Source organism: Aureococcus anophagefferens (assembly GCF_000186865.1).
Source record: "Aureococcus anophagefferens unplaced genomic scaffold AURANscaffold_34, whole genome shotgun sequence".
NCBI classification, from domain to species: Eukaryota; class Pelagophyceae; order Pelagomonadales; family Pelagomonadaceae; genus Aureococcus; species Aureococcus anophagefferens.
The window spans coordinates 311981-332949 of record NW_008705592.1 but is presented as its reverse complement, the minus strand read 5'-3'; the positions used below and the strand labels follow the sequence as shown (position 1 = coordinate 332949).

At 72.4% G+C, this 20969-nt stretch overlaps 8 protein-coding genes across 8 annotated transcripts in view; 5 read left to right on the top strand and 3 right to left on the bottom strand.

The window, feature by feature from the left end:
• Positions 1–66: 66 nt before the first annotated feature.
• On the top strand, positions 67–885 carry AURANDRAFT_67204 (hypothetical protein; the record flags this gene model as incomplete). The annotated part of the gene is made up of 1 exon (XM_009042603.1): positions 67–885. One exon carries the CDS (start codon positions 67–69, stop codon positions 883–885), a length of 819 nt encoding a protein of 272 aa, XP_009040851.1.
• Positions 886–1174: 289 nt separating this feature from the next.
• On the top strand, positions 1175–2307 carry AURANDRAFT_72530 (hypothetical protein; the record flags this gene model as incomplete). The annotated part of the gene is made up of 2 exons (XM_009042604.1): positions 1175–1605; positions 1707–2307. The coding sequence occupies 2 exons, from the start codon at positions 1301–1303 to the stop codon at positions 2290–2292; spliced, it is 891 nt and encodes a 296-aa protein (XP_009040852.1).
• A 5682-nt stretch (positions 2308–7989) lies between these two features.
• On the bottom strand, positions 7990–9006 carry AURANDRAFT_32583 (hypothetical protein; the record flags this gene model as incomplete). The annotated part of the gene is made up of 2 exons (XM_009042582.1): positions 7990–8289; positions 8584–9006. The coding sequence occupies 2 exons, from the start codon at positions 9004–9006 to the stop codon at positions 7990–7992; spliced, it is 723 nt and encodes a 240-aa protein (XP_009040830.1).
• Positions 9007–10486: 1480 nt separating this feature from the next.
• AURANDRAFT_17987 (hypothetical protein) lies at positions 10487–10639 on the top strand (the record flags this gene model as incomplete). The annotated part of the gene is made up of 1 exon (XM_009042605.1): positions 10487–10639. A coding segment is annotated over one exon (153 nt), but the record flags the coding sequence as incomplete, so codon positions are not given.
• Positions 10640–13700: 3061 nt separating this feature from the next.
• Positions 13701–15299, top strand: AURANDRAFT_67201 (hypothetical protein; the record flags this gene model as incomplete). Its single annotated transcript, XM_009042606.1, has 1 exon — positions 13701–15299. One exon carries the CDS (start codon positions 13701–13703, stop codon positions 15297–15299), a length of 1599 nt encoding a protein of 532 aa, XP_009040854.1.
• A 29-nt stretch (positions 15300–15328) lies between these two features.
• On the bottom strand, positions 15329–16843 carry AOT12 (hypothetical protein; the record flags this gene model as incomplete). Its single annotated transcript, XM_009042581.1, has 1 exon — positions 15329–16843. One exon carries the CDS (start codon positions 16841–16843, stop codon positions 15329–15331), a length of 1515 nt encoding a protein of 504 aa, XP_009040829.1.
• A 318-nt stretch (positions 16844–17161) lies between these two features.
• Positions 17162–17665, bottom strand: AURANDRAFT_15607 (hypothetical protein; the record flags this gene model as incomplete). Its single annotated transcript, XM_009042580.1, has 1 exon — positions 17162–17665. A coding segment is annotated over one exon (504 nt), but the record flags the coding sequence as incomplete, so codon positions are not given.
• Positions 17666–19532: 1867 nt separating this feature from the next.
• The window catches only part of ITS2 (hypothetical protein), a gene marked incomplete at both ends in the record, with an annotated part of 2499 nt that continues 1062 nt past the window's right edge, over positions 19533–20969 (top strand). Inside the window, 3 exons of the mRNA XM_009042607.1 lie at positions 19533–20341; positions 20396–20542; positions 20582–20947. Of these exons, the coding sequence (XP_009040855.1) occupies positions 19533–20341; positions 20396–20542; positions 20582–20947 (1322 nt within the window). The remainder of the gene's footprint in view (positions 20342–20395; positions 20543–20581; positions 20948–20969) is intronic.

Sequence of the window (20969 nt, the reverse complement as noted above, 5' to 3'; positions counted from 1 at the left end):
CGCCGGGCGCGCGCGTCCTCCGAGCGCGGCCGGCGGCGCCTCGGCCACTCCTTCTACGACGGCGCGATGCTGCGGGACAAGCACGGCAAGCAGTACGGCGCGCTCGACGACGACCGGGTCTCGAACCACCACATCAAGATCGTCGCGACGCTCGCGACGCTCGGCGAGCCGTCGATCCGCGGCGCGTACTACGCGGACCTCGACACGTCCGTCGCGCACCCCTGGGCCGTCGACGGCGACGTCCTCGACGAGCACGCGCGGGGCGAGTCGGACGTCACCTTCGGCTACGGGGGCACGGGGCCGTCCGAGGTCGCCGCGTTCCGCTGGCAGGTCCGGAGCTCGCGCTTCTACGCGCGCGACTCTTTCGCGGGCCGCGCGTTCTTCGCGCGCTGGTTCGCGAACCGCTGCACCTTCAAGGACCAGTTCAGCCTCTTCCACACGATCCTCGAGCTCGCGGGCGACGCGGGCTGCGTCGACTACCGCGGCGAGGTCTGGAGCGAGCTCACCTACAAGGAGGCCCTCCACGGCTCGGGCGCCGACCTGGCCGCGCGGCTCCCCGGCGTCGCCCTCGACTGCGCGCGCGTCGACGCGCGCTGCCCGGACTGGACCTTCCGGAAGCGCGGCGCGTCGTGCGACCACGCGGACCCGAATCTGATCGACGCGCTCTACCACCACTCCCTAACGCACCACCTCTCCCTCGCGGGCCGCCGGGACACGCGGGTCTTCGCCTTCGACGGCGGCAACATTACTGTCGCGAACGCGTGCTTCACCACGCGCGGCACGCCGCTCGAGAACACGACGAAGTGCGTCTCCTACGACCCCGAGGAGTACGTCGCCAAACTCGGCATCCGCGCGCGCGACAGGACGCGCCACGCCTGGGGGTGATAAGAGGGGGCGTATCCAGGGGGCTACCTCCAGGGATGCTTCCAGTCTTCATGGAGACCTGCGAAATGCAGGATCCAGAGGGAGGATTCTGGACCGTCGATCGGATTGGTCCGATGTCAAGTGCATTTCAGCATACTTTTCAGCGAAGGGGCCCAACGGACGCCGGCCCGGCCGTCCTGCCTAAAGTCCTTCCTCAGCCCGCTCAGTCCTCCCCGCGGCGTCCCGGCCGCGTCCCGGCCGCGTCCCGCAGGTCGCCGCAGGTCGCAGGTCGCAGAAACCCCGCGTCCCGCCGGGTCGCGCCGGGTCGCGGTCGCAGGGCGTCCGTTGGGCCCCTCAGCGATCGAGAGTTTTGCCAGAGGGCTCCACTCGCTTGGGTGGGCGCACTCCGCCCGACGCCTGCATTCATGAAAAGTTCATGAAAACCGCTCTCATGTGCCGCCTCACGATGTTCCTCGCCCTGGGCGCCGCTTGCGACGCGGCGCCGATGCCCGTGAGCTACTTCTTCGTGAACCGGAGCGACTACGTCGCAAACGTGGCCCCGCCGGCCCTCGCCGCCATGGTCCGCGACTACGCGGACGCCGCGCGCCGCGCGCGCGTCGACGTCGACATCACGGTCTACGGCTACGCCTCCGCGCGGGCGCTCGTCGCGTCCGTCGACGCGTCGCTGCTCTTCTTCTGGGACCGCGTCAATTTGACGTACGCGACAGCGTCGGCGCGTAGGTGCCTACGTAGGCGCCTGCGAGGCTACGTAGCCTCGGCTCGAGACTCCGGAGCCTACGTAGGCACCGCTTTTGACGGGCTACGTAGGTGCACCCACGCAGGTACGCGACGATCCTCTCGAATGTGTTCCGCTACGCGGTGCTCCTCGCGCGCGGCGGCGTCTACCACGACGCGAAGATGCGGCCCGGCGCCGACGCGCTGCGGAGTCTGGTCGCGTACCTCGAGCGCTACGACGTCGTCCTCGAGGAGAACCCGCGCCGCGAGCCCGGCAGCCGCAACCGCAAGTTCCGCAACACGAACATGGCCGCGGCGCGGCCGGGGCTCGCCTACTTCAACGCGACGCTCGCGTCCATGGCGGCCAAGCTCGCCGCGGCCTACGCGCGGCGGCCGACGGCGGACGAGTCGCGCAAGGTCGTCTTCCACCTCGACTCGCACACGGCCTTCGAGCGCGTCCGACGCGACGGGAAGCACAAGATGCTCATGGCCTACGCCTGCGGCGACGAGGTGCCCAAGCCGAACTGCACGGACGCGGCCGACGTGTCCGGCGTCGTCGACGGCGAGTCCTGGGTCGGGCGCAAGTGGCGCCTCGAGACCGCGGGCGACATCGCCGCGGCGTACAACGCGAAAGGGCACTGGTCCACGGCCCACGAGAGGATCTTCCTCGACGATGCCCGGCCCCCGCCTTAAACACTTGACCCCGAGGCCCACGGGTCGGAACGATGGCCCTACTACGACGCGGAGGCCCTGGACGCGGCCGACGACGGGGATGGGGCGCTACGCCCCGGGAGTCGATGATGCGCACGCTGATGACTAGGGCGCACGCCTCCCTCGACGACTTCAAGCTCACTCGCCGGTCGCCTCCCCCCCCTCACCCCGCCCACACCCCTAAGACCACACCACACACGACCGCGACGTCCGTCGGGCTCGCGCGCGGCGCCGCCACCGGCGCCGCCACCGGCGCCGTTCTGTTTGGCAGCCCGTTTTGACTGGCGTGCACGCGAGACCGCCGACGAGCCCCGGGAACCCGCATACCCCGCCTTAGTAATAGTCGAGCGCGGCGTAGTGCATGTCGAAGTCCGGGTACTGCTCCGAGAGGTGGCTGACGTGCTGGCGGCCGAGCTCCTCCATCTTCGCGGCGATCTCGGAGCGCTCGGCCTCGATGCCGAACATGGCGAACTTCTTGACGGCCTCGGCGAGGCGGTTCTCCGTCGCCTGCTGGGCCTTCGTCGGCGGGCCCTTGGGCGGCGGCGGCCGCCGCTTCGGCGACGGCTCGTCGGCCGCGGGCCGGTCGCCGACGCGCGGCGGCGACGGCGGCGCGGGCCCGTCGCCGGCCGTCGGCGCGACGGCGTCGGGCGCCGGCGCGGGGGTCCGCGCGGTGGCGGGCGCGTCGTCGTCGTCCCCCTCGGCGCCGTCGGGCTCGGGCGCGGCCCGCGCGGGCGCCGCGGGCGCGCCGTCGGGCTCCGGCGCCCTCGGCGGCGCGCCGTGCTTCGGCGAGCCGCCGTGCTTCGGCGAGCCCCGGAGCTTCCGCGCCGTCGCGCGGAGGCGCGCGCTGGAGAAGCCCGCGATGGCCTTGCCCAGGACCGTGTCGCGCGCCGCGTCGCCGTCGTCGTCGCCGGCGCCGGCGGCGCCGTCGGGGTCGCGCGACGCCTCGGCGACCTGCTCCTCCGCGACGGGCTTCTTCGCCTTCTTCTGCCCGATGGCGTGGGCCACGTGGCGCACGATCACGTCCTCGAGCACCTCCCCGATGGTCTTCTTCCCGTCGGACGCCTGGTGCTTGACGTCCGCGACGCGGAGGAGCGCCTCGACGAACTCGACCTGCGCGGAACCCGCGTCTTCCGCCCGACTTCAACGGGCGCGCAACGTTTCGACGCGAGGTCTTCGGCCGCGCTTCGAGCACTCGACGAGAGCGATCGATGCGTCCAACAATCGGCCGCGTCGACGTCGATGTGACCGCGCTCGAGAGTTCCGAAGTGCGGGCGGGAGTAAACCCGGCTCACCGTTCCGCGCGGAGCTCGACGAGGTTCGCGCCCCGGTGCTTGTCCGTCGCCATCTCGTTGACCACGGACATGATGGCGCGGCCGTAGGCCTGCTTGCTCTCGCGCTCGCTGTAGCCCTTCTCCGTGTCGATGAGGTCCGACCTGTGTGGAAATCAACCACTGGTTTGGGACGTCCCGACCAAACTTTGAAATTCTCGAGCTCGGCCACATCGAAGTCGATTCGGCTGATTTTTGGACGGATCGATTGCTCTCATCGAGTTCTCGAAGCACAGCCGAAGAGTCGGGTCCAAACCGTTCGATTACGCGCACATTGAAGTCGGGTTGCATATTTGAGTTCCACACAGGGTCCGACCGGTCGACGAGCGCGTTCCACTCGCCGATCGACATGGACCTGTCCAGGGAAAGAGTGATGCAACGTCGCTTCAACGTGAATGTTCCGCGCGCGCGCGTTCCAAAAAAACATCCACGCGTCGAGACCGTGCCGAGAGATGATCGCTCGTCCAAAAGTCAGCCGAAACGAGTGGAAAACGGCCGAGATCGGCGCCTTTGAAGTCGGGAACGTCGCGCCCTTTCCCCGCCCCGACGTGGACCGGGGCTGGCCGGGCAGGTTGTTCGCGCCGCTCCACTTGTCGTAGACCTTCTTCAGGAGGTCGAGGTGCTTCTTGACGACGTCGTCGGTCTCGCGCCGCCAGATGCGGTCGTGGAGGTCGCCGACGTCCTTGAGCGTCTCGATCGACGGGATCGCCTCGATGTTCGTGAGCAGCTTCTGGATCGCGTCCGCGGGCTCCTCGACGTCGCCGGAGGCGTAGTAGCGCTTCATGGCGAGGCGCACGGACGCGTCCAAAAACTGGAAGCGGCAGAGCGACTTCTTCGGGTTCCGCGGGCCCGGCGGGCCGATCGTCGACGACGAGAAGAAGGCCATGTCGACGTCCGCGCGCGACAGCCGCTGCGGGTCCGGCAGGTTGCAGGAGATGACAAAGTCCGTGTAGGCGTTCCAGCCCACGGCGAAGACCTCCGTCGACGCCATGGCGTAGTGCTTGAAGGCCAGCTTCAGGAACTCGTAGGACTCCTTCAATATGAGCTTCGCGCGGTCCTCGGCGGCCGCGTTCGGCGACCCGAGGAGCTTCGACAGATTCGTGAGGCCGTAGTCGACCTCGAAGGCCGCCTTGATGGACGACGCCGTGTCCACTTTATATTGCCCGAAGGACGACGTCGCCGGGGACCAGGGCGCGAGCGTGACCTTGCGCTTCGGGGGCAGCTTGTCGTGCGCCTGGACCTCGCGCGGCGACACGATCTGCACGTCGACGTCGTCGCGCCGCGGCTCGAGGCGCACCGCGTTGACCGCGTCGCCGAGGCCCGCGGCCCTGAGGCATTGCCGGAGCTCGGCCGTGCCCCGGCCGCGCAGGGGCGCCGTCGCCTGGTCCTCGGCGACGCACTCGACGTCCGCGCACGCCGTCGAGGCCCGCCTCGCGCGCGACGCGCGCGCGTCCGGCGCGCGCCTCTTCGCCGCCTCGGGCGACGACACGACGAAGGAGTAGAGCACCTCCCCCGGCGGCACCATGCGCCAGAGCTCGAACTCGTCGCCGGGGCCCGACACGCCGGGCGTCCGCTGGATCCGCGCCATCGGGTGCGGCGCGAAGCCGTCGAAGGACCCCCGGAGGCTCACGCGGCTCCGGCCCTCGGCGTCCGTGACCTTGGCCTTCGCGTCGGAGGCGCCGGGCGTGAAGCAGAAGCGGTGCTCGGACCAGCGCTCGCAGATCCAGCAGTTGGAGCACGCGCGCCACGACCGGTCGCGCTCCGGCAGCCGCGAGTCCGCGCGCAGGATCCGCGAGAAGACGTGGGCCTCGGAGAGCGCGTCCGTCGTCGCCGGGCCCCCGGACCGCGCCGCGAGGAAGCCGTGGGCGTCGCAGGACCCGGCGTTGCCCTGCATGTGGAGGCCCATGACCGCGCGGTTCCGCGCGAGCGCCTTCGCGACGACCTCGACGTCGGCCGGCGCCATGCGGCCGTGGGACAGGTCGAGGTGCGTCAGCGAGGCGGACCGGCGGAGCATCCAGGCGACGCCCTGGACGGCGGCGTCGTCGCCCGTCGTCGGGTCGCTGTACCACGCGTTCCAGCTCAAATCCGCCGTGTGCACGCGCGACTTGCCGAGGCCCTTGCAGATCGTGTTGCCGGCCGTCGTGCGCAGGTTCGTCCAGTTGAGCACGACCTCGCGCAGGTAGGGCGCGGCGTGGGCGTCGCGGAAGAGCCGCGCGAGCGACACGGCGCAGTCCGCGTCGACGGCGTTCCGCGCGAGGTTGAGCTTGTGGAGCGCCGCGGGCTCGTCGCCGGCCATGAAGGCCTCGGCCAACGACGCCATGGCGCGGCCGCTCAGGTGGCACTTCTCGAGGCTCAGCGTCCGGAGCGTCGCGCGCACCGCGGGCTCGGCGATCGCGCGGACGAACGCCGCCGTCGCGCGGCCCGCGACGACGTTCTTCGACAGGTCGAGCTCGTCGAGCTGGCCGCAGCCCCGCAGACCGTCGACGATGGCGGCGACGCCGCGGTCGCTGAGCCGGTTGTCCGCGAGCGCGACCTTGAACGGGTCGACCAACGGCAGCGCGTCGCGGAGCGACAGCGCGACCTACAAACGCGCGCGGCGTCGCGCGCGCACGTGTTCGCGCGCCGAAAAAACGCCGCGGCGCGACCGAGTCGCCGAAGGACATGTGCGCGAGCTCGAACTTGGGCTCGTCGTCCTTGGCGCCGAGGAGCTTGCCGACGACGGGCTCGGGCAGGACGTTCATCCGGAAGCAGGTCTTGAGGTACGTGGACGTCGCGGACCGCGGCCGCCAACTCGCGTTCGCCTCGCGGTCGACGTGGCTTCGCATGCGGCGGCAAAAAGTGCGGGCCCGGGACTCGTAGGTCGTCGCGCCGCGCGTCTCCGCCTTCTTGTGGAGGCTGAGGGCGACGGCGCGCTGGAGCACGTTCTGGGGCAGGGCGCGGATCTCCGGCAGGCGCGCGCCCGCGAGGAGGCCCTCGTCGTCACCGGGCGCCTCGGGCCCGTCGCCGCCGCGCGCGGCGCCGCGGCTCCCGGGCCGCGACGGCGCGCCGCGGCTCCCGGGCCGCTTCGACGTCTCCTTCCCCCGGCTGCTGACCGTCGCCCGCTCGGCGTCGAGGCGCCGCCGCTCGCCCGACGACGGCGGCCGCGCGTCGAGGCGGCTGCCCTGGCGCTTGAGGAGCTTCGCGCGCGACGGCGCGCGGTCGAGCCGGCGCGCCGACGGCGCGCGCGCGAGCTTCGTGCGGCGGCCGCCCGCGGGCCGCGGCGGCCGCGACCGGGCCGAGCCGCCGCTCGGCGGCCGCGGCGGCGACCGCAGCGCGGGCAGCGCCGGCTCGTCGGGCCTCGACGGGCTCGGCGCGGGCGCGTCGGCCGGCGGGTCCATGAACACGGTCCAGGGCTTCGCGCTCGCGTCCTTCTTCTTCTTCAACCGGCTCCGCCGCACGCTCGGGAAGCGGCCGCTCGGGTCCACGACGACGCTGCTCCGGAGGCCGCTCGGCCGCTGGCTCATGCGCGGCGGCGGCGCGCCGCCGAGCGACTCGCCCAGCAGGTCGGGCAGCCCGCCGGCCTGGGACGCGCGCAGCGCCATGGCGTCCGGCGGCGCACGCCGGGGCCGGAGCTGTTGCTCACGACGTCGAGAGCTGCTCAAGCTCTTCGGGCGTTTCGGTTGTGCATGATAATTGCACATAGTGCACGATGCTAAAGGTGAACCATCATTGACGCAGGCTCGTACGTGCTCCCTGCCCAGCGCTCTCCTGCATAATGCCCTTCGTCCAGATCACGTGCGTAGTTAGTGTCGCTGCTGGGCGTGCGACATCAAGCGTGCAAAAATTAGGTGGCTTCCGAAAGCCTGCCGCAACGCCGCCGTCCGCAAGGAGGTCGCCGAGGCGGTCATCAAGGCGATTAGCAGCGTCACGGCCTCGGAGACGAGCCCGGCCAACGTCGTCGTCCGCGAAACACCGGCGCACGCATACACATGACCGGGCATCGGCGAGCGCGCGCGCGCGCGGATCGACCGCTCGGCGATAGCTTGACCGCTCCCGCCGCGCCATCGGGGGACCGAGGTTTTTCGCCGCGGCGAAGAAGAGGGCCCGCGCCGTGTGCCGCGCGCGCGGCGGCTCCCCACGCGCGCCGCGGACAACTTAGCGCGGCGACACCCACCCGCAGGTTTCGGCGAGTCCGTCGACGCGTTCCCGCTGCCCAAGGGCTACTCGGAGAACCCGGAGCTCCAGGCGCACCCCGCCCCCGGCGCCGTCGCCGGCGCCGGCAGCGACGACCCGTTCAACAAGCCGTAGGACGTAAGCAGGTCGCTCGAAGCGGGGCAGGTCTTGGGCGCCGTCGCCTCCGCGGCCGTCCGCCCTACCGGAGGTCGCGGTCCTCGCGGTCCTCGCGGACCTGGATGGGGCGGCCGTCGAGGTCCGAGTCGTTGAGCTGCTCGATGGCGGCGACGGCCTCCTCCGGCGCCTCGAACTCGACGATGCCCCAGCCCTTGGAGCGGCCCGGCCGCTCCTCCATGACCTTGGCGTGGACGACGGACCCGCACTGGCGGAAGTGGTCCTTGAGGTCCTGCCAGGACGTGCCCCAGGCCAGGTTGCCGACGTAGACGCGGCGCGCGACGCGGATGACGTCGCCGTCCGCGTCCTGGGCCGCCTTGCGCTGCTTCTTCGACGGCGGGTTCTTCGCGGGCGACCGCGGCGCGCGGCGGCCCTTGGCCAGGTCCTTGTCCTCGCGGTCCTCGCGGACCTGGATGGGCCGGCCGTCGAGGTCCGAGTCGTTGAGCTGCTCGATGGCCGCGACGGCCTCCTCGGGGCTCTCGAACTCGACGATGCCGCAGCCCTTCGAGCGGCCGCCGGGCTCCTCCATGATCTTCGCGTGGACGACGGACCCGCAGGGGCGGAAGTGGTCCTTGAGGTCCTGCCAGGACGTGCCCCAGGACAGGTTGCCGACGTAGACGCGGCGCCCGACCTCGATCTCGCCGCCGCCGCCGCCGCCGCGCGGCTCGCCCCACGCGGGCGCCTGCACCGCCGGCCGCTTGCCGCCCGGGGCCTTGGCCGGCGCCAGGTCCCGGTCCTCGCGGTCCTCGCGCACCTGCACGGGCCGCCCGTCGAGCTCGACGTCGTGCAGCGTCTCGATCGCGAGCGCCGCTTCGTCCGCGCTCTCGAATTCGACGATGCCGCAGCCCTTGGACCGGCCGGGCCGCTCCTCCATGACCGACGCGTGGACGACGGTGCCGCACTGGCGGAAGTGGTCCTTGAGGTCCTGCCACGACGTCTGCCAGGACAGGTTGCCCACGAAGACGCGCCGGGCGACCCGAATGCCGCCGCCGCCGCCGCCGCCGCGGGGCGAGCGCGCCGCGATGGCGTCGTCGAGGGACATGTCGAGGCCCTGGAGCGCCGCCATGTGGGCTAGGTGGGTTTGCGCGTTCGCTGGCTGCGCGTCGGTGCTCGCGAAGCCGCTGTGGCAGACGAGCGGTTCAGCTTCGGCAGCAGCCCCGCCGGCCATGGCCGCCGCCATGGACGTGCGGTCCCGCGTGCTCGAGGAGATCGTCGCGACGGAGCGGACCTTCGTGGAGTCGCTGCGGACGTGCATCGCCGTCTTCCACGCGCCGCTCGAGGCCGCCGTCGGGTCGCGGTGCGAGGACGTCGACGGGCCCCTGGGGCGCCTGCTCAAGGAGCTGGCGCTCCTCGAGCCCTTCAACAGCGCGCTCCTCGGCGAGCTCGAGGCCGAGGTCGCGGGGAACGGCAACGTGGGCCGCGTCTTCCGGCGCTTCGCGCCCTTCCTGAAGATGTTCAGCCGCTACCTCGAGCTCTACGAGGCGTGGAGCGACGACCGGAAGGCCCGCGGCGGCGACCCGTCGGGCGACCGCGACGTCTGCGCCTTCCTGGTTTCGGCGGCGTCGGACCCGCGCTGCCGGTCGCTGGATCTGGCGAGCTTCCTCGTGGCGCCCGTGCAGCGCGTGCCGCGGTACCGCCTGCTCCTCGAGGAGCTCGCGAAGCGGACGGCGGCGTCGCACGGCGACCGCGCGGACCTGGACGCGGCGCTGGCGCTCGTGTCCGAGGCCGCGGGCCACAACAACAACGCCCTCGCCGAGGACGCGCACCACGCGACCCTCGCGGCGCTCCAGCGGTCCATCTTTGACCCCAAGGGCGAGCTCAACGTGCTCGACTGGCCCGGGAGGCGGCTGGTGCGGGGCCCGCTGGAGCTCAAGAAGCTCTGCCGCAAGGGGCCCAAGCACTTCACGTTCTGGCTGTTGAGCGACTGCCTGTTGTACGCGCAGCGCTACGCGAACGCGGCGGCCGTCGCGCAGCGCGGCGGCGCCGGCGGCGAAGGCTACGCGTACCAGCTCAACCGGGCCCTCCCGCTCCACTCCGTCGCCGTCGAGGACACGGCCTTCGCGACGCTGACGCAGCGCAGCCTCAAGCGTGCCGCGGACCTGCTCAAGAGCAGCGACGTCGTCCCGCGCGACGCGTCGCGGTGCTTCACGATCCTCTCGCCGCAAAAGTCCTCCGTCGGCGCGGGAACAGGGCGCGACATGCCCAACGTCAAAAGGCTCCGAGCTCTCCACTCGTTTCGGCTGATTTTTGGACGAGCGATCATCTCTCGGAGCGCCCTCGAAGCGTGGATGCTTTTTCTGGAACGCGCGCGCGCGGAACGCTCGCGTCGAAGCGACGTCGAATCACCCCGTTGCAGGTCCTTCGTCGTCGAGGCGCCGTCGGTCGCCGAGGCCCGCGACTGGCGCGACGCCATCGACCGGCTGCGGCCCCTCGCCGTCGCCCGGCGCGCGGACGCGCTCGGGGCCGTCGAGCGCCGCGAGCGCGCCGCGCCGCTCTGGACGCCCGACCGCGCGGTGTCCAAGTGCGAGGCCTGCTCCGAGCCCTTTAGCGTGCTGCGCCGGCGCCACCACTGCCGCGACTGCGGCGCCTGCTTCTGCCGCGCCTGCACGCCGCGGCGCGTCGTCCTGCCCCACCTCCACGCGACGCGGGAGCACCGGTCCTGCGACGCGTGCTTCTCGCGGCGCCACCCGGGCGGCGCGGGCTCGCCGCCGAAGCCGGCGGCGGCCCCGGCGCCGCCGCCGGCGCCCGCGCGGCGCATCTCCATGCCGGGCAAGGGCGGGCCGCCGCCGCCGCTGCCGCCGCGCAACGCCGCGTCGTACCCGCCGCCGTCGGCGCCGCCGCCGCGGCCGCCGCCGGGCCTCGACGACGACGGCGACGACGCGAGCAGCGACGACTCCGACGACGACGTGGGGGAGGCGCCGACGCGCCCGCCGCCGCGGCCGCCGCCGCCCGCGCCGCCGCGCCGCGACCGGAGCCCGCCGCCGCCGCCGCTCCCCGCGCGCGCGCCGCCGCCGCCGCCCGCGCGCGAGCCGGAGGCGGCGCGGGAGCCGCCGCCGGCGGAGGCGGCGCGGGCGTCGCCGGAACCGGAGGAGGCGCGGGCGTCGCCGGAGCCGGAGGCGGCGCGGGAGTCGCCGGAGCCGGAGGCGGCGCGGGCGCCGCCGGAGCCGGAGGCGGCGCGGGCGTCGCCGGAGGAGGCGCGCGAGTTGCCGCCGCCGCCGCCGGAGGCGCCCGAGCGGCCCCCAAGCGCGCCGCCGCCGCCGCCGCCGCGCGACGCCGAGCCGGCGCCGACGAACCGGCGGGCGTCCTGGAAGCACCAGGCCAAGCTCGTGCCGCTCGACGCGGAAGACGAGGCGGCGACGCCCCGCGTGCGCCGCCGCTCGGTCGGCAAGTTCCCGGCGCGCGAGGGCCGCGGCGAGACGCGCGGCTCGTCCCTCGCGTCCGCGACGACGCCGGAGCCCGCGCCGAAGCCCGAGCCGCCGCCGGTCGTCGTCACGCCGGTCGCCGAGCCGCCGGCCGCCGCGCCGTCGCCGCCGGTCGCCGAGCCGCCGGTCGCCGCGCCGTCGCCGCCGGTCGTCCTGCCGGCGCCCGTCGTCGCCGTGGAGCCGGCGCCCGAGGCGGTCAGGCGGCCGTCGGTGCTCGCGCTCGCGCCGGTCCCCGAGCCGTGCGTCGAGGCCGTCCGGCGGTCGTCGGACGTCGTCGTCGAGCGCGCGCCCGTCGTCTGGAAGGCGCCGCCGCCGCCGCCGCCGCCCCGGCGCGCCTCGAAGCCGCCGCCGCCCCCGCCGCCGCCGCCGCCGCCGCTCGCGCGCCGCGCGTCCAAGCCGCGGACGCCCGCCGCCGACTCGGAGGACCCGTCGCCGGCCGTCAAGAGCGTCTTCACGTCCCTCGCCGACCGGCGACGCGCCTTCGAGTCGGGCGGATCGTAAGGGTGCTTACAACGCGCGGAGCTTCTCCTTCAGTTTCTTGGCCTTGACGGGCTTGAGCGCGAGGCTCGCGACGAAGTCGTCGACCATGTCCACCTCGGCGATCTCGGAGAGCTCGTCCGCGCCGTTCTCCTCGCACCACTTCAAAGCGAGGGAAACGTCGAAGCCGCCGCTAGGGCCGAGGCCGTCGCGCAGCTCCTTGAGGTGAGACTCGAGCGTGCGCGCGGGCTCCGGCACCGTCGCGTCCTCGGCGTCCGAGTCGTCGACGGAGATCGCGGCGCGGCGGAGCTCCTCGTCGCGGTCCTCCGCGGACCGCGAGCCCACGACGACGCAATCGTCGTCGTCGGAGGCGTCGGCGGGCGGCGGCTGGCGGCGGCGCTTCGCGGCGGGCTCCGCCTCGTCCTGCTTCGCGCGCCGGCGCTTCTCCATGGAGTTGGCGTCCGTGACGCCGAGCAGGTAGGGGGCCGCGGCGTCCGCGCCGCTGATCGGTTTGATCTCCGCGTGCGAGTAAGTGTCCAAGAGGAAGACGAGGACTTCGTCGGTGAAGACGCTCGCAGCCGAGCCGCCGAGGTCGAGGACGACGTGGCAGTGAGGGCCCGGGTTCTGGCTCGGGTCGAAGCGCTCGCGGCTCAGGCTGTTGCCGACCCAGGCCTTCTTGTCCAGGGTCAGCGCGAGGAACTTGACGACGGGGCCTTCGTCGTTCAGATCCGCCGGCGCGTCGTCGCCAGCGAGGTCGATGGGGCCGGCGTCGGCGTCGTCCTGGGTCTTGTAGACAATCGATTCGATGTCGATCGCCTGGATGGCCACCACGCGGTAGTTGCCCGTAGACTCGCTAAACCACTCGAGGTTGATGGCCTGTTCCGTGACGACGATGCCCGCGCCGAAGTGGAGCTGCGTGCCGAAATAGACGCGCTTGCAGTCGAGCTTGCACTGCGGCGCGCCGCCGGACTGCTTCACGCGGCTCGGCTGGCGCCGCGTCGGCGGGATCGCGCGCCGCGGCTCCGGCGTCTTCTTCGGCCGCGGCTTCGTGCCGTCGTAGCCCCGGGGGCGGCTCGTGCGCTGCGGCGGCGCCTTGGGCTTCGCCGTGGTCGGCTTCAAGGCCACCATCTCCGTCGACTTCTTGGCGCGGTGGTCGCCCCGCGTCGTGCGGCTGTCCATCGTTGGGTTCCAGTCGCCGTCGGACCCGGAATCGTCATCCCGCACACAGCCCCCGGTCGGGCCGCACCGCTTCCCGGAGCCCCGCCGCTTCTCCTGCTGCTTCTCCTTGCGCCGCCGCGCGGGCGAGGCGTTATCGATGGTCCCGTGGTCATCAAACTCGAAATCGTCAAGCCGGCTCATGCGTGATTGCGCGCCGCGCGCGCCGAGGCTTTGAACGAAATTTAGCGTGTTCCGCGCCTGGTCGTCCATGAAGCCCTCAAGAGAGATATACGCTGAAGGGTCGCTCGGTTGCGCGCCGCGCACGGCCTGGCGCGGACCAAGACGGCGTAGAGCCGAATCTTCCCGAGGCCGGCCTCGTAGCGCCATCATGCCACCATCATGCACTCATGATGCCATGACGCGATAACGCGTTTTCCTTCACCAAGTTCGACAGGGAAGGCTCGGGCAGCCCGCCACGATTGCTGTGCGCACCTCGACCACCTCGACCTGGTCCACCAGCTCCAATTTGGTCCACCAGCTCAATCTTTGCACGACAGCCTTGCGCTTTCCTTCACCAAGTTTCCTCGCGCGTCGGCAGCCCGCGTCGACGATGTACGGCGCCGTGCCCCTGGCGCGCGCGCCGCGGTCGCCGCGGCTGCCTCGCGTCGTCGTCGCGACGATGGCCGGCGCCGCCCTGCTGCTCGGCGCCTTCGTCGCGACCGTGAAGCGGCGGGAGGCGCCCGCCCTGGCCGTCGCGCCCTACGTCGCCGCGGACCCGCTCGGCGAGGCGCCGCTGGGCTACGCGACGGCGCTCGGCGGCGCGCTCGCGGGCATGGTCGCGCGGACCGACGCGGCCTTTGCGGACACGTGCGTCGCGCGGAACCCGGCCCGCCAGGGCACGCCGCTCGCCGTCGCGCCCGTGGCCGGCGTCGACGACGTCGTCGCCGCGCTCGCCTTCGCCCGGGCCAACCGGGTGCGCGTCACGGTCTTCTCCACGGGCCACGACTACGACGGCAAGTCGACGGGCGACGACGCGCTCACGCTCGACCTGTCCGCGATGCGCTGGGTCGACGTCGACCCGGCGCATAAAACGGCGCGCGTGGGCCCCGCGACGCGCTGGCTCGAGGTCTTCGAGGCCGCGGCGCCCCACGGCCTCGTGCCCGTGTCCGGCTACGACTCGTCCGTCGGCGTGTCCGGCTTCCTCATGGGCGGCGGCCACGGCGCGCTGAGCCGCGCGCGGGGCCTCGGCTGCGACCAGGTCCTCGGTGTCACGCTCGTCACGGCCGACGGCGCAATTCGGTCCCTGAGCGCGGCGTCGGAGGGCCTCGACGGGGAGCTGTTCTGGGCGCTCCGGGGCGGCGGCGGCGGCACGTTCGGCGTCGTCACGGAGTGGCTCCTCCGGCTGCACGACGCGCCCCGGGACGTCGTCCAGGTGACGGGCGTCGTGGGCTTCAAAGAGAAGGAGGCCGAGGTCCGCCGCGCGCTCACGGGGGCGATCCACAACGCGTCCTGGTGGCGCGCGCTCGACCGGGGCTGGTCGGGCTGGCCGAGCCTGAGCCGCTACGTCCGGCCCGACGGCACCGTCGGCGGCGTCTTCCAGCCGCTCTTCATCTACAGCGGCGACGACGCGGACCCGCTCGCGGCGGGCACGCCCATGCGGGACATGCTCGACCTCTTCCCGTCGGATCTCCTGAACGTCACGCGCCTCCCGTCGCTCCTCGCGTTCGAGGAGCACCTCGGCTCCATCCGCAACGGCGAGGGCGTCCGCCAGGCCATCGGCAACATCTTCGCCTCGGCGGCGGATTTAAACGACGGCGGCGGCGAGCGGCTCACGGACTTCGTCGTCGGCGAGATCAAGCGGACGGACGCCGCGGCGATGGCGGCGGACTACAACGTCTGGTACAACACGGTCCTCGGCGGCGCCGTCGCCGAGCAGCCGCCGACGGCCGTGAGCCCGGGCTTCCGCGAGTCCGTCATCGAGCTCGGGCCCAACGTCCACTGGTTCGACGCGGCCGACGACGCGCCGAACACCGCCTTCGGCGCGCAGTTCTCCCGCGAGCTCAACGCGTTCGGGTCGACGTCCTACTTCAACGAGTGGTCCGCGCCCGACGCACTCGACGACGTCTTCGCGGACTGGCGGACACGCTTCTTCGGGCCCCACTACGACCGGCTCCTCGCCGCGAAGCGGGCCGCGGACCCCTGCGGCGTCTTCTGGGTCCACCACGGCGTCGGCTCGGACGTCCGCGCCTACGACGCGCGCAACGGGTGCGCCTATTAAAGCGGCATGTATGTACAAAAGGGGCACCGTTACGACGTCAGGGGCGACGCGGCCTCGTCGCCCGTGGAGAGCTCGGGCGGCGCCGCGTCGTACTCCGGCAGCGCGGCCGGGTCGTCGTCGAGGCGGTCCGCCCAGCCGAGCCGCGCGGCGAGGCCGCCCGGCGGCGCGGCCCAGTCCGCGTGGAGCACGTGGTAGGCGCAGAGCCGGTTCCCCCGCCGCGTCGCGCCGATGGCGCCGTAGAGCGCGAGGCCGGCGACGAGCAGCCCCGCGGACAGGAGCCAGACCTCGAGGGGCTGCACCGCCGCGACGAGGGCCAGGCACAGCACCGCGGGCGCGAGCGTCGCGAGGAGCGCGCCGTCGCTCAGCGGCGCCACGTAGCGCCGGTCGAGGTCCTTGCGCGTCTTCCGCAGCCGGTAGAACGCCGAGAGCTCGATGACCATGGACACGACGTACAACAAATTCTCCGTCGCGACGATGGCCTCGAAGGACAGGCGCGACAGCGCGAGGACGCCCCCGGCGCTGAGCAGGATCGCCAGCGTCGGCGTGCCCGCGGTATCGCTCTTTTTCGCGAGCGCCGCGGGCAGCAGCCCGCGCTCGGCCATGCCCGTGAGCTGGTACGCGTCCGACGACATCTCGGAGACGAACATGCCCACGTTCGCCGCGGCCGCCGAGAGCACGATCCACAGGCCGAGCCAGGGGCCCGCGAGGTCCGTCGCGATCGTCACGTAGGACCCGTTGCGGTAGTCGCGCCGGTCCAGCGACGACCCCCCCGTCGCCGCGAGCATGGGCAGCAGCGACGACGCGGCGCAGAGCGCGACGGACGACGCCATGGCCACGCCCCAGGTCTCGCGGCGCGTGTCGCCGGCCCAGGCCGACGCCGAGTCGTAGTAGTTGACGTTCCAGAACAGGTTGTTCACGAGCGACCGCAAGCGGACGTCGCGCCAGGCCGCGGGCCGCGCGAGCCACCGCGCCGGCCGCAGCGTCGGGATCGCGACGACGACGAGCACGCCGAAGGGCGCCAGCACGAAGGCCGTCAGCGCGACGGCCGAGCGGCCCGTCAGGTCCAGGCCCCGGTGGCAGAGGTACGTCAACCCCGCGACGAACCCCACGACAAAGAGCGCGCGCGGCAGCGGGTCGTCGAACGCGTCCGTCGCCCGGGACGCGTACTCCAGCACCAAGACGGGATAAACGGCGTTGTCGACGACGCCCGAGACCCAGGAGCACCAGGCGTCGACCCAGGCCACGAGCGGGCCGTACGCCGCGTTGCTCCACGCCGCGAAGCCCGCGGCCTCCGGGAAGGCGGAGGACAGCTCCGCCGTCATGAGCGCCTCGGGCACGCTCCAGAGGAGCGTCATGAGCGCGAAGGAGCCCAGCGCGACGAGCGGGCCGCCGGCCTTGACGAGGAGCTCCTGGCCAAAAGGGCCGCCGGTGACGCTGAAGAACGTCAACGCCACGAGGCCCGCGAGGGGGAGCGGCGACTCGTAGCGCGCACCGCTGCTCCGGCGGCGCGTCGCCGCGTCGTCCACGAGCGGCGCCTGGATCATGGCCTCACGGCTTCGGGTTCCCGGATGGGCCATCGATTCATTCGATGCCTGTGCAAGTTGCACCTATAGTGCAGTTAATTTACGCGTCCAGCGGCGGGTCCAAACGGCGCGTCGAAGGCCCGCGCCGCGGACTTCGTGGCTTTTAGACGGGGGGGGTTTCTTACGCCGGGCGGCTCGGGCTTGGGCCTCCTGGGCGCGCGCGCGGCTCGGCCGCGATGCGCGCGCGATATCGCGCGCGGCGGTCCCCGCGGGCGCGGCGCTCCGGGACGAGGCTCGTGCCGGGTGGTCGCCCTAGGCCGTCTCGGGCGTGCGGGAGCCGATGATGGAGAGGAAGCAGTTGTAGAAGATCTGGATCGTGTTGATGTAGAGCACGCGCTGCGAGTTCGGGATGAACTTGAAGTTGATGGCGTGGGCGATGGGCCAGACGGTCCAGGAGCCCGTGACCTGCGTGAGGAGGTCGTTCTTGATCTTCGTGATCGTGCCGCCGACGCCGCTGCCCTCGAAGATGCCCATGTATCCGAAAAACATGATTCCGAAGATGGGGTTCCAGAGGACCTGGTCGATGCCGACCTTGGACGCGACGGCGCCGGCGCCCGTGCCGGGGATCTTGCCGTCGAGCTTGCCGTAGAACCAGTGCGACGTCGTGCCGTGCACGAGCAAACCGAACGACGAGAAGCGGATCGTGCGCCAGATGTCGTACTTGTCGGACTTCTCGATGAAGCACTGGGCGAGGACGTCGCCGAGGAAGAAGCCGATCATGGACGTGAGGCCCTTGATGAGCAGCGGGTCCTTCTCGAGCGCCGCCTCGTACGCGGCCCAGACGCCGAGCGCCTCCTCGGCCTTGGGCTCGGGCTCCTCCGCGGCGCCCTCGGCGGCGTTGCGCGCCACGCCGTTGCCGCCGCCGCCGGACGCGCCGCCGATGTTGCCGCCGCCGGGGACGCGGGGGACGATGCCCTTCGTCCAGGACTTGCCCCGGACGACGCCGCCCTTGCGGAAGCCGAAGCCGCTGCCGCCGCCGAGGCGCATGGACAGGGCCGGCGCGCTGCGGCACGACGCCCGCGGCAGGGCCGACGGCGCGGGCGCGAAGCCCAGGGCGGGCGCGGCGAGGGCGGCAGCAATGACGAGGGCGCGGGCCATACTAGTTCAAGCCTTGACGATCTGAGTGCTTGGACGGGCGCACAACAGGATTGCACGCCGGTACGAGATTCGGAAGGCAAGGTCGGCATCGCCTGCCCTGGCGACCGCGTCCGCAGGCAAGCCCCCCCCCTTACCAGCTCGCGAAGGGCGACTTCGTCTCCTCGACCTCGTCGTCGTCGTCGCCGCCCGGCGTCACCGGCGGCCCGTAGGCCGCGCGGTCCGGCGCGTCGTGGCCCGCGGCGTCGAGCGCCGTCTCGAGGGACAGCCTGTCGTCGCCCGCGGCGAGGAGGGAGAAGACGTCGTGGGCGTCGAGGACGTCCTCGACGTCGATCTTGCCCAGGGACAGGAGCAGGTGGAGCGCGAAGTCCTCGCGCGATATCGGCCCGTCGCCCGCGGCGCCCGTGTCGCGCCGCAGCTCGAAGACGTGGCGCGTCCACTGGCGCCGCCGGTCGCGGTCCGCCGCCGTCGGCGGCGCTGGGCCAGGCCGTCGCTCGCGAGGCCCTGCGTCGCCGCGCGCGTCGCCGCGCGGAGGTTCTTGTAGTCGCGCCAGTGCTTCGGGTACCAGACGGCGAAGGCGAGGAACCGCGCGAAGACGAAGGTCCCGAAGAGCGCGTAGAAGATCGTGAAGACCTTGCCCGCCCGCGTCGCGGGCAGGGAGTCGCCGAAGCCGATGGACGTCAGCGCCTCCGTCGCGAAGATCGCGGAGGTGAGAAGGCTCCAGCCCTCGCACCAGGCCATGAACCACGTCGCCAGCAGGAAGATGAGCAGGCCCTCGGCGAGGATGAGGACGAGCTTGTAGGAGAGCACCTGGATGCGCCACCGCGCGGTCCGCAGCGCCCGCGACGCCCGCGGCCGCGGCCGCGCGCCCAGCAGCCGCCTCGCGTCGTCGTCGTCGTCCTGCGCCCCCGCGGACTTCGTCGCCAGCAGATTCTCGGCGGAGCCGTGGGCCGCCTGGATGATCAGCGCGAGGCCCACGCCGAACAGGACCACGCAGAGCCACATGTAGAACAGGAGGTAGATCTGCTCGTCCTTCTCCCGGACGCCGCAGGCGCCGAAGCCGATGGTCGACACGGTGATGGCGAAGAAGTAGACGCTCTGGAGGTAGGACCAGCCCATGACGCCCACGCCGAACGCGAACGACGTCGCGACGCCGAGCGTTAGGACGCCCGCGGCGACCGACAGCGTCACGCGCCGCGAGTAGAAGAAACTCGGCGCGTTCGTCGCGCGCTCCGGGCCGTAGTCCTCGGCCTCGTCGGCGACGTTCGACGGCCAGATCTCGTCCGTCGTCGGCGACTTGTCGTAGGCGCGGAACGACGAGCCCCGGAGCGTATCCATGATCCTTTTGGAGGCGCGGGAGTCGGATTTGGTAGGCGTGGCCGGGGCTTTTGACGCAGGGCGTGCGTCGAGAAGCGAGGTTGTTCAAGGCGTCGCGATTCGCGCGGCGCGAGGCGTCGAGCGACGGCGCGAGCGCGAATTTTCACGCTCGTCGAGCGAGAGGCCCTGCCTCCGCGGCCAAGATTGACGGCAACACGCTGAAGGTGCCGTCGAGAGCATGGGCCCCAATCGAGCCAATGTTCGCGGGCTGCCCCTCGCCGCCCTCCTGCTGCGCGCGGCGTCCAGCACGGCGCCGCCGAACGTCGTCTACGTGCTCTCCGACGACCTGCGCGCGGACCTCGGCGCCTACGGCCTGCCCGTGGTGACGCCCCACATCGACGCCCTCGCGGCCGACGGCCTCACCTTCGCGCACGCCTTCTGCCAGATGAGCGTCTGCAGCCCCTCGCGCCAGAGCTTCATGACGGGCCTGCGGCCGGACACGCACCGCGTGTGGAACTTCATCGACGCGAACCCGACGCGGTCGCGCTCCGTGGCGGGCTGGTTCCGGGACCACGGCTACGCCGCGCTCGGCCTCGGCAAGACCTTCCACGAGGACGCGGGCGCGTGGAACGCCGACGCCTACTGGAACACGACGTTGTCGCCCTACTACCCCTACGAGGCGAACGCGTGCCCGAAACCGTCGGGCGGCGAGGGCGGCGGCCACTGCGCGGAGCCCGATTCCGCCATCTACGACGCGCGTCTGTTGAACGCGACGCTGGCGGCGCTCGACGTCGCCGCGGCGCACGAGCCCTTCTTCCTCATGAGCGGCTTCCGCGACCCGCACGCGCCCTGGGCCGCGCCGCAGCGCATGTACGACCTCTACGACGAGGGGGACATCGCGGTCGCGGCGCACCAAGTCCTGCCGGCGGGCGCGCCGCGCATCGCCTGGTCCAACTGCCTCGACGTGCGCCTGGCCAACGGCACGTCCTTCGCCTACGGGCCGGAGACGGCCGTGCCGGACTGGGTCGCGCGGGACCAGCGGCGCGCGTACGATTTCCGGCGCGGCGAAGCGGCGGAACCTCCGCGAGCGCCTCCTTTCAGGTACTACGCGGCGGTGTCCTACGTCGACGAGCACGTCGGGGCCATCGTCGCCGCGCTGCGGGACGGCGGCAAATACGACGAGTCGATCGTCGTCTTCCACAGCGACCACGGCTACCACCTCGGCGAGCACGGCGAGCGCGAGCCGGCGTACGAAACGCGGGCGCCGTCGAACTCGCGGGCGCGTAGGTGGGAGAAGAAGTCGAACTTCGACCTCGCGGTGCGCGTGCCCCTCGTCGTCAAGACGCCCTTCGCGTCGCGGTTCTCCCCCGCGTCGCGCGGCCGGAAGACGCGATCCTTCGCGGAGCTCGTCGACGTCTTTCCGACGCTCGCGGCGCTCGCGGGCCTCCCGGCGCCGCCGGGCGTCGACGGCGACGACGTCTCCGCGGTCTTCGAACGCCCGGACGCGCTCCTCAAGTCCATCGCCTACCACCAGTACCCGGCCTGCGACGCGCCGTCGCTCAACGCGACGCGGTCCGAGTGCAACGGCGTCGCCCGGGAGAAGTTCGACTTCATGGGCTACTCGCTGCGCACGCCCGCCTGGCGCTACACGCTGTGGCTCGCGTGGAACGGCACG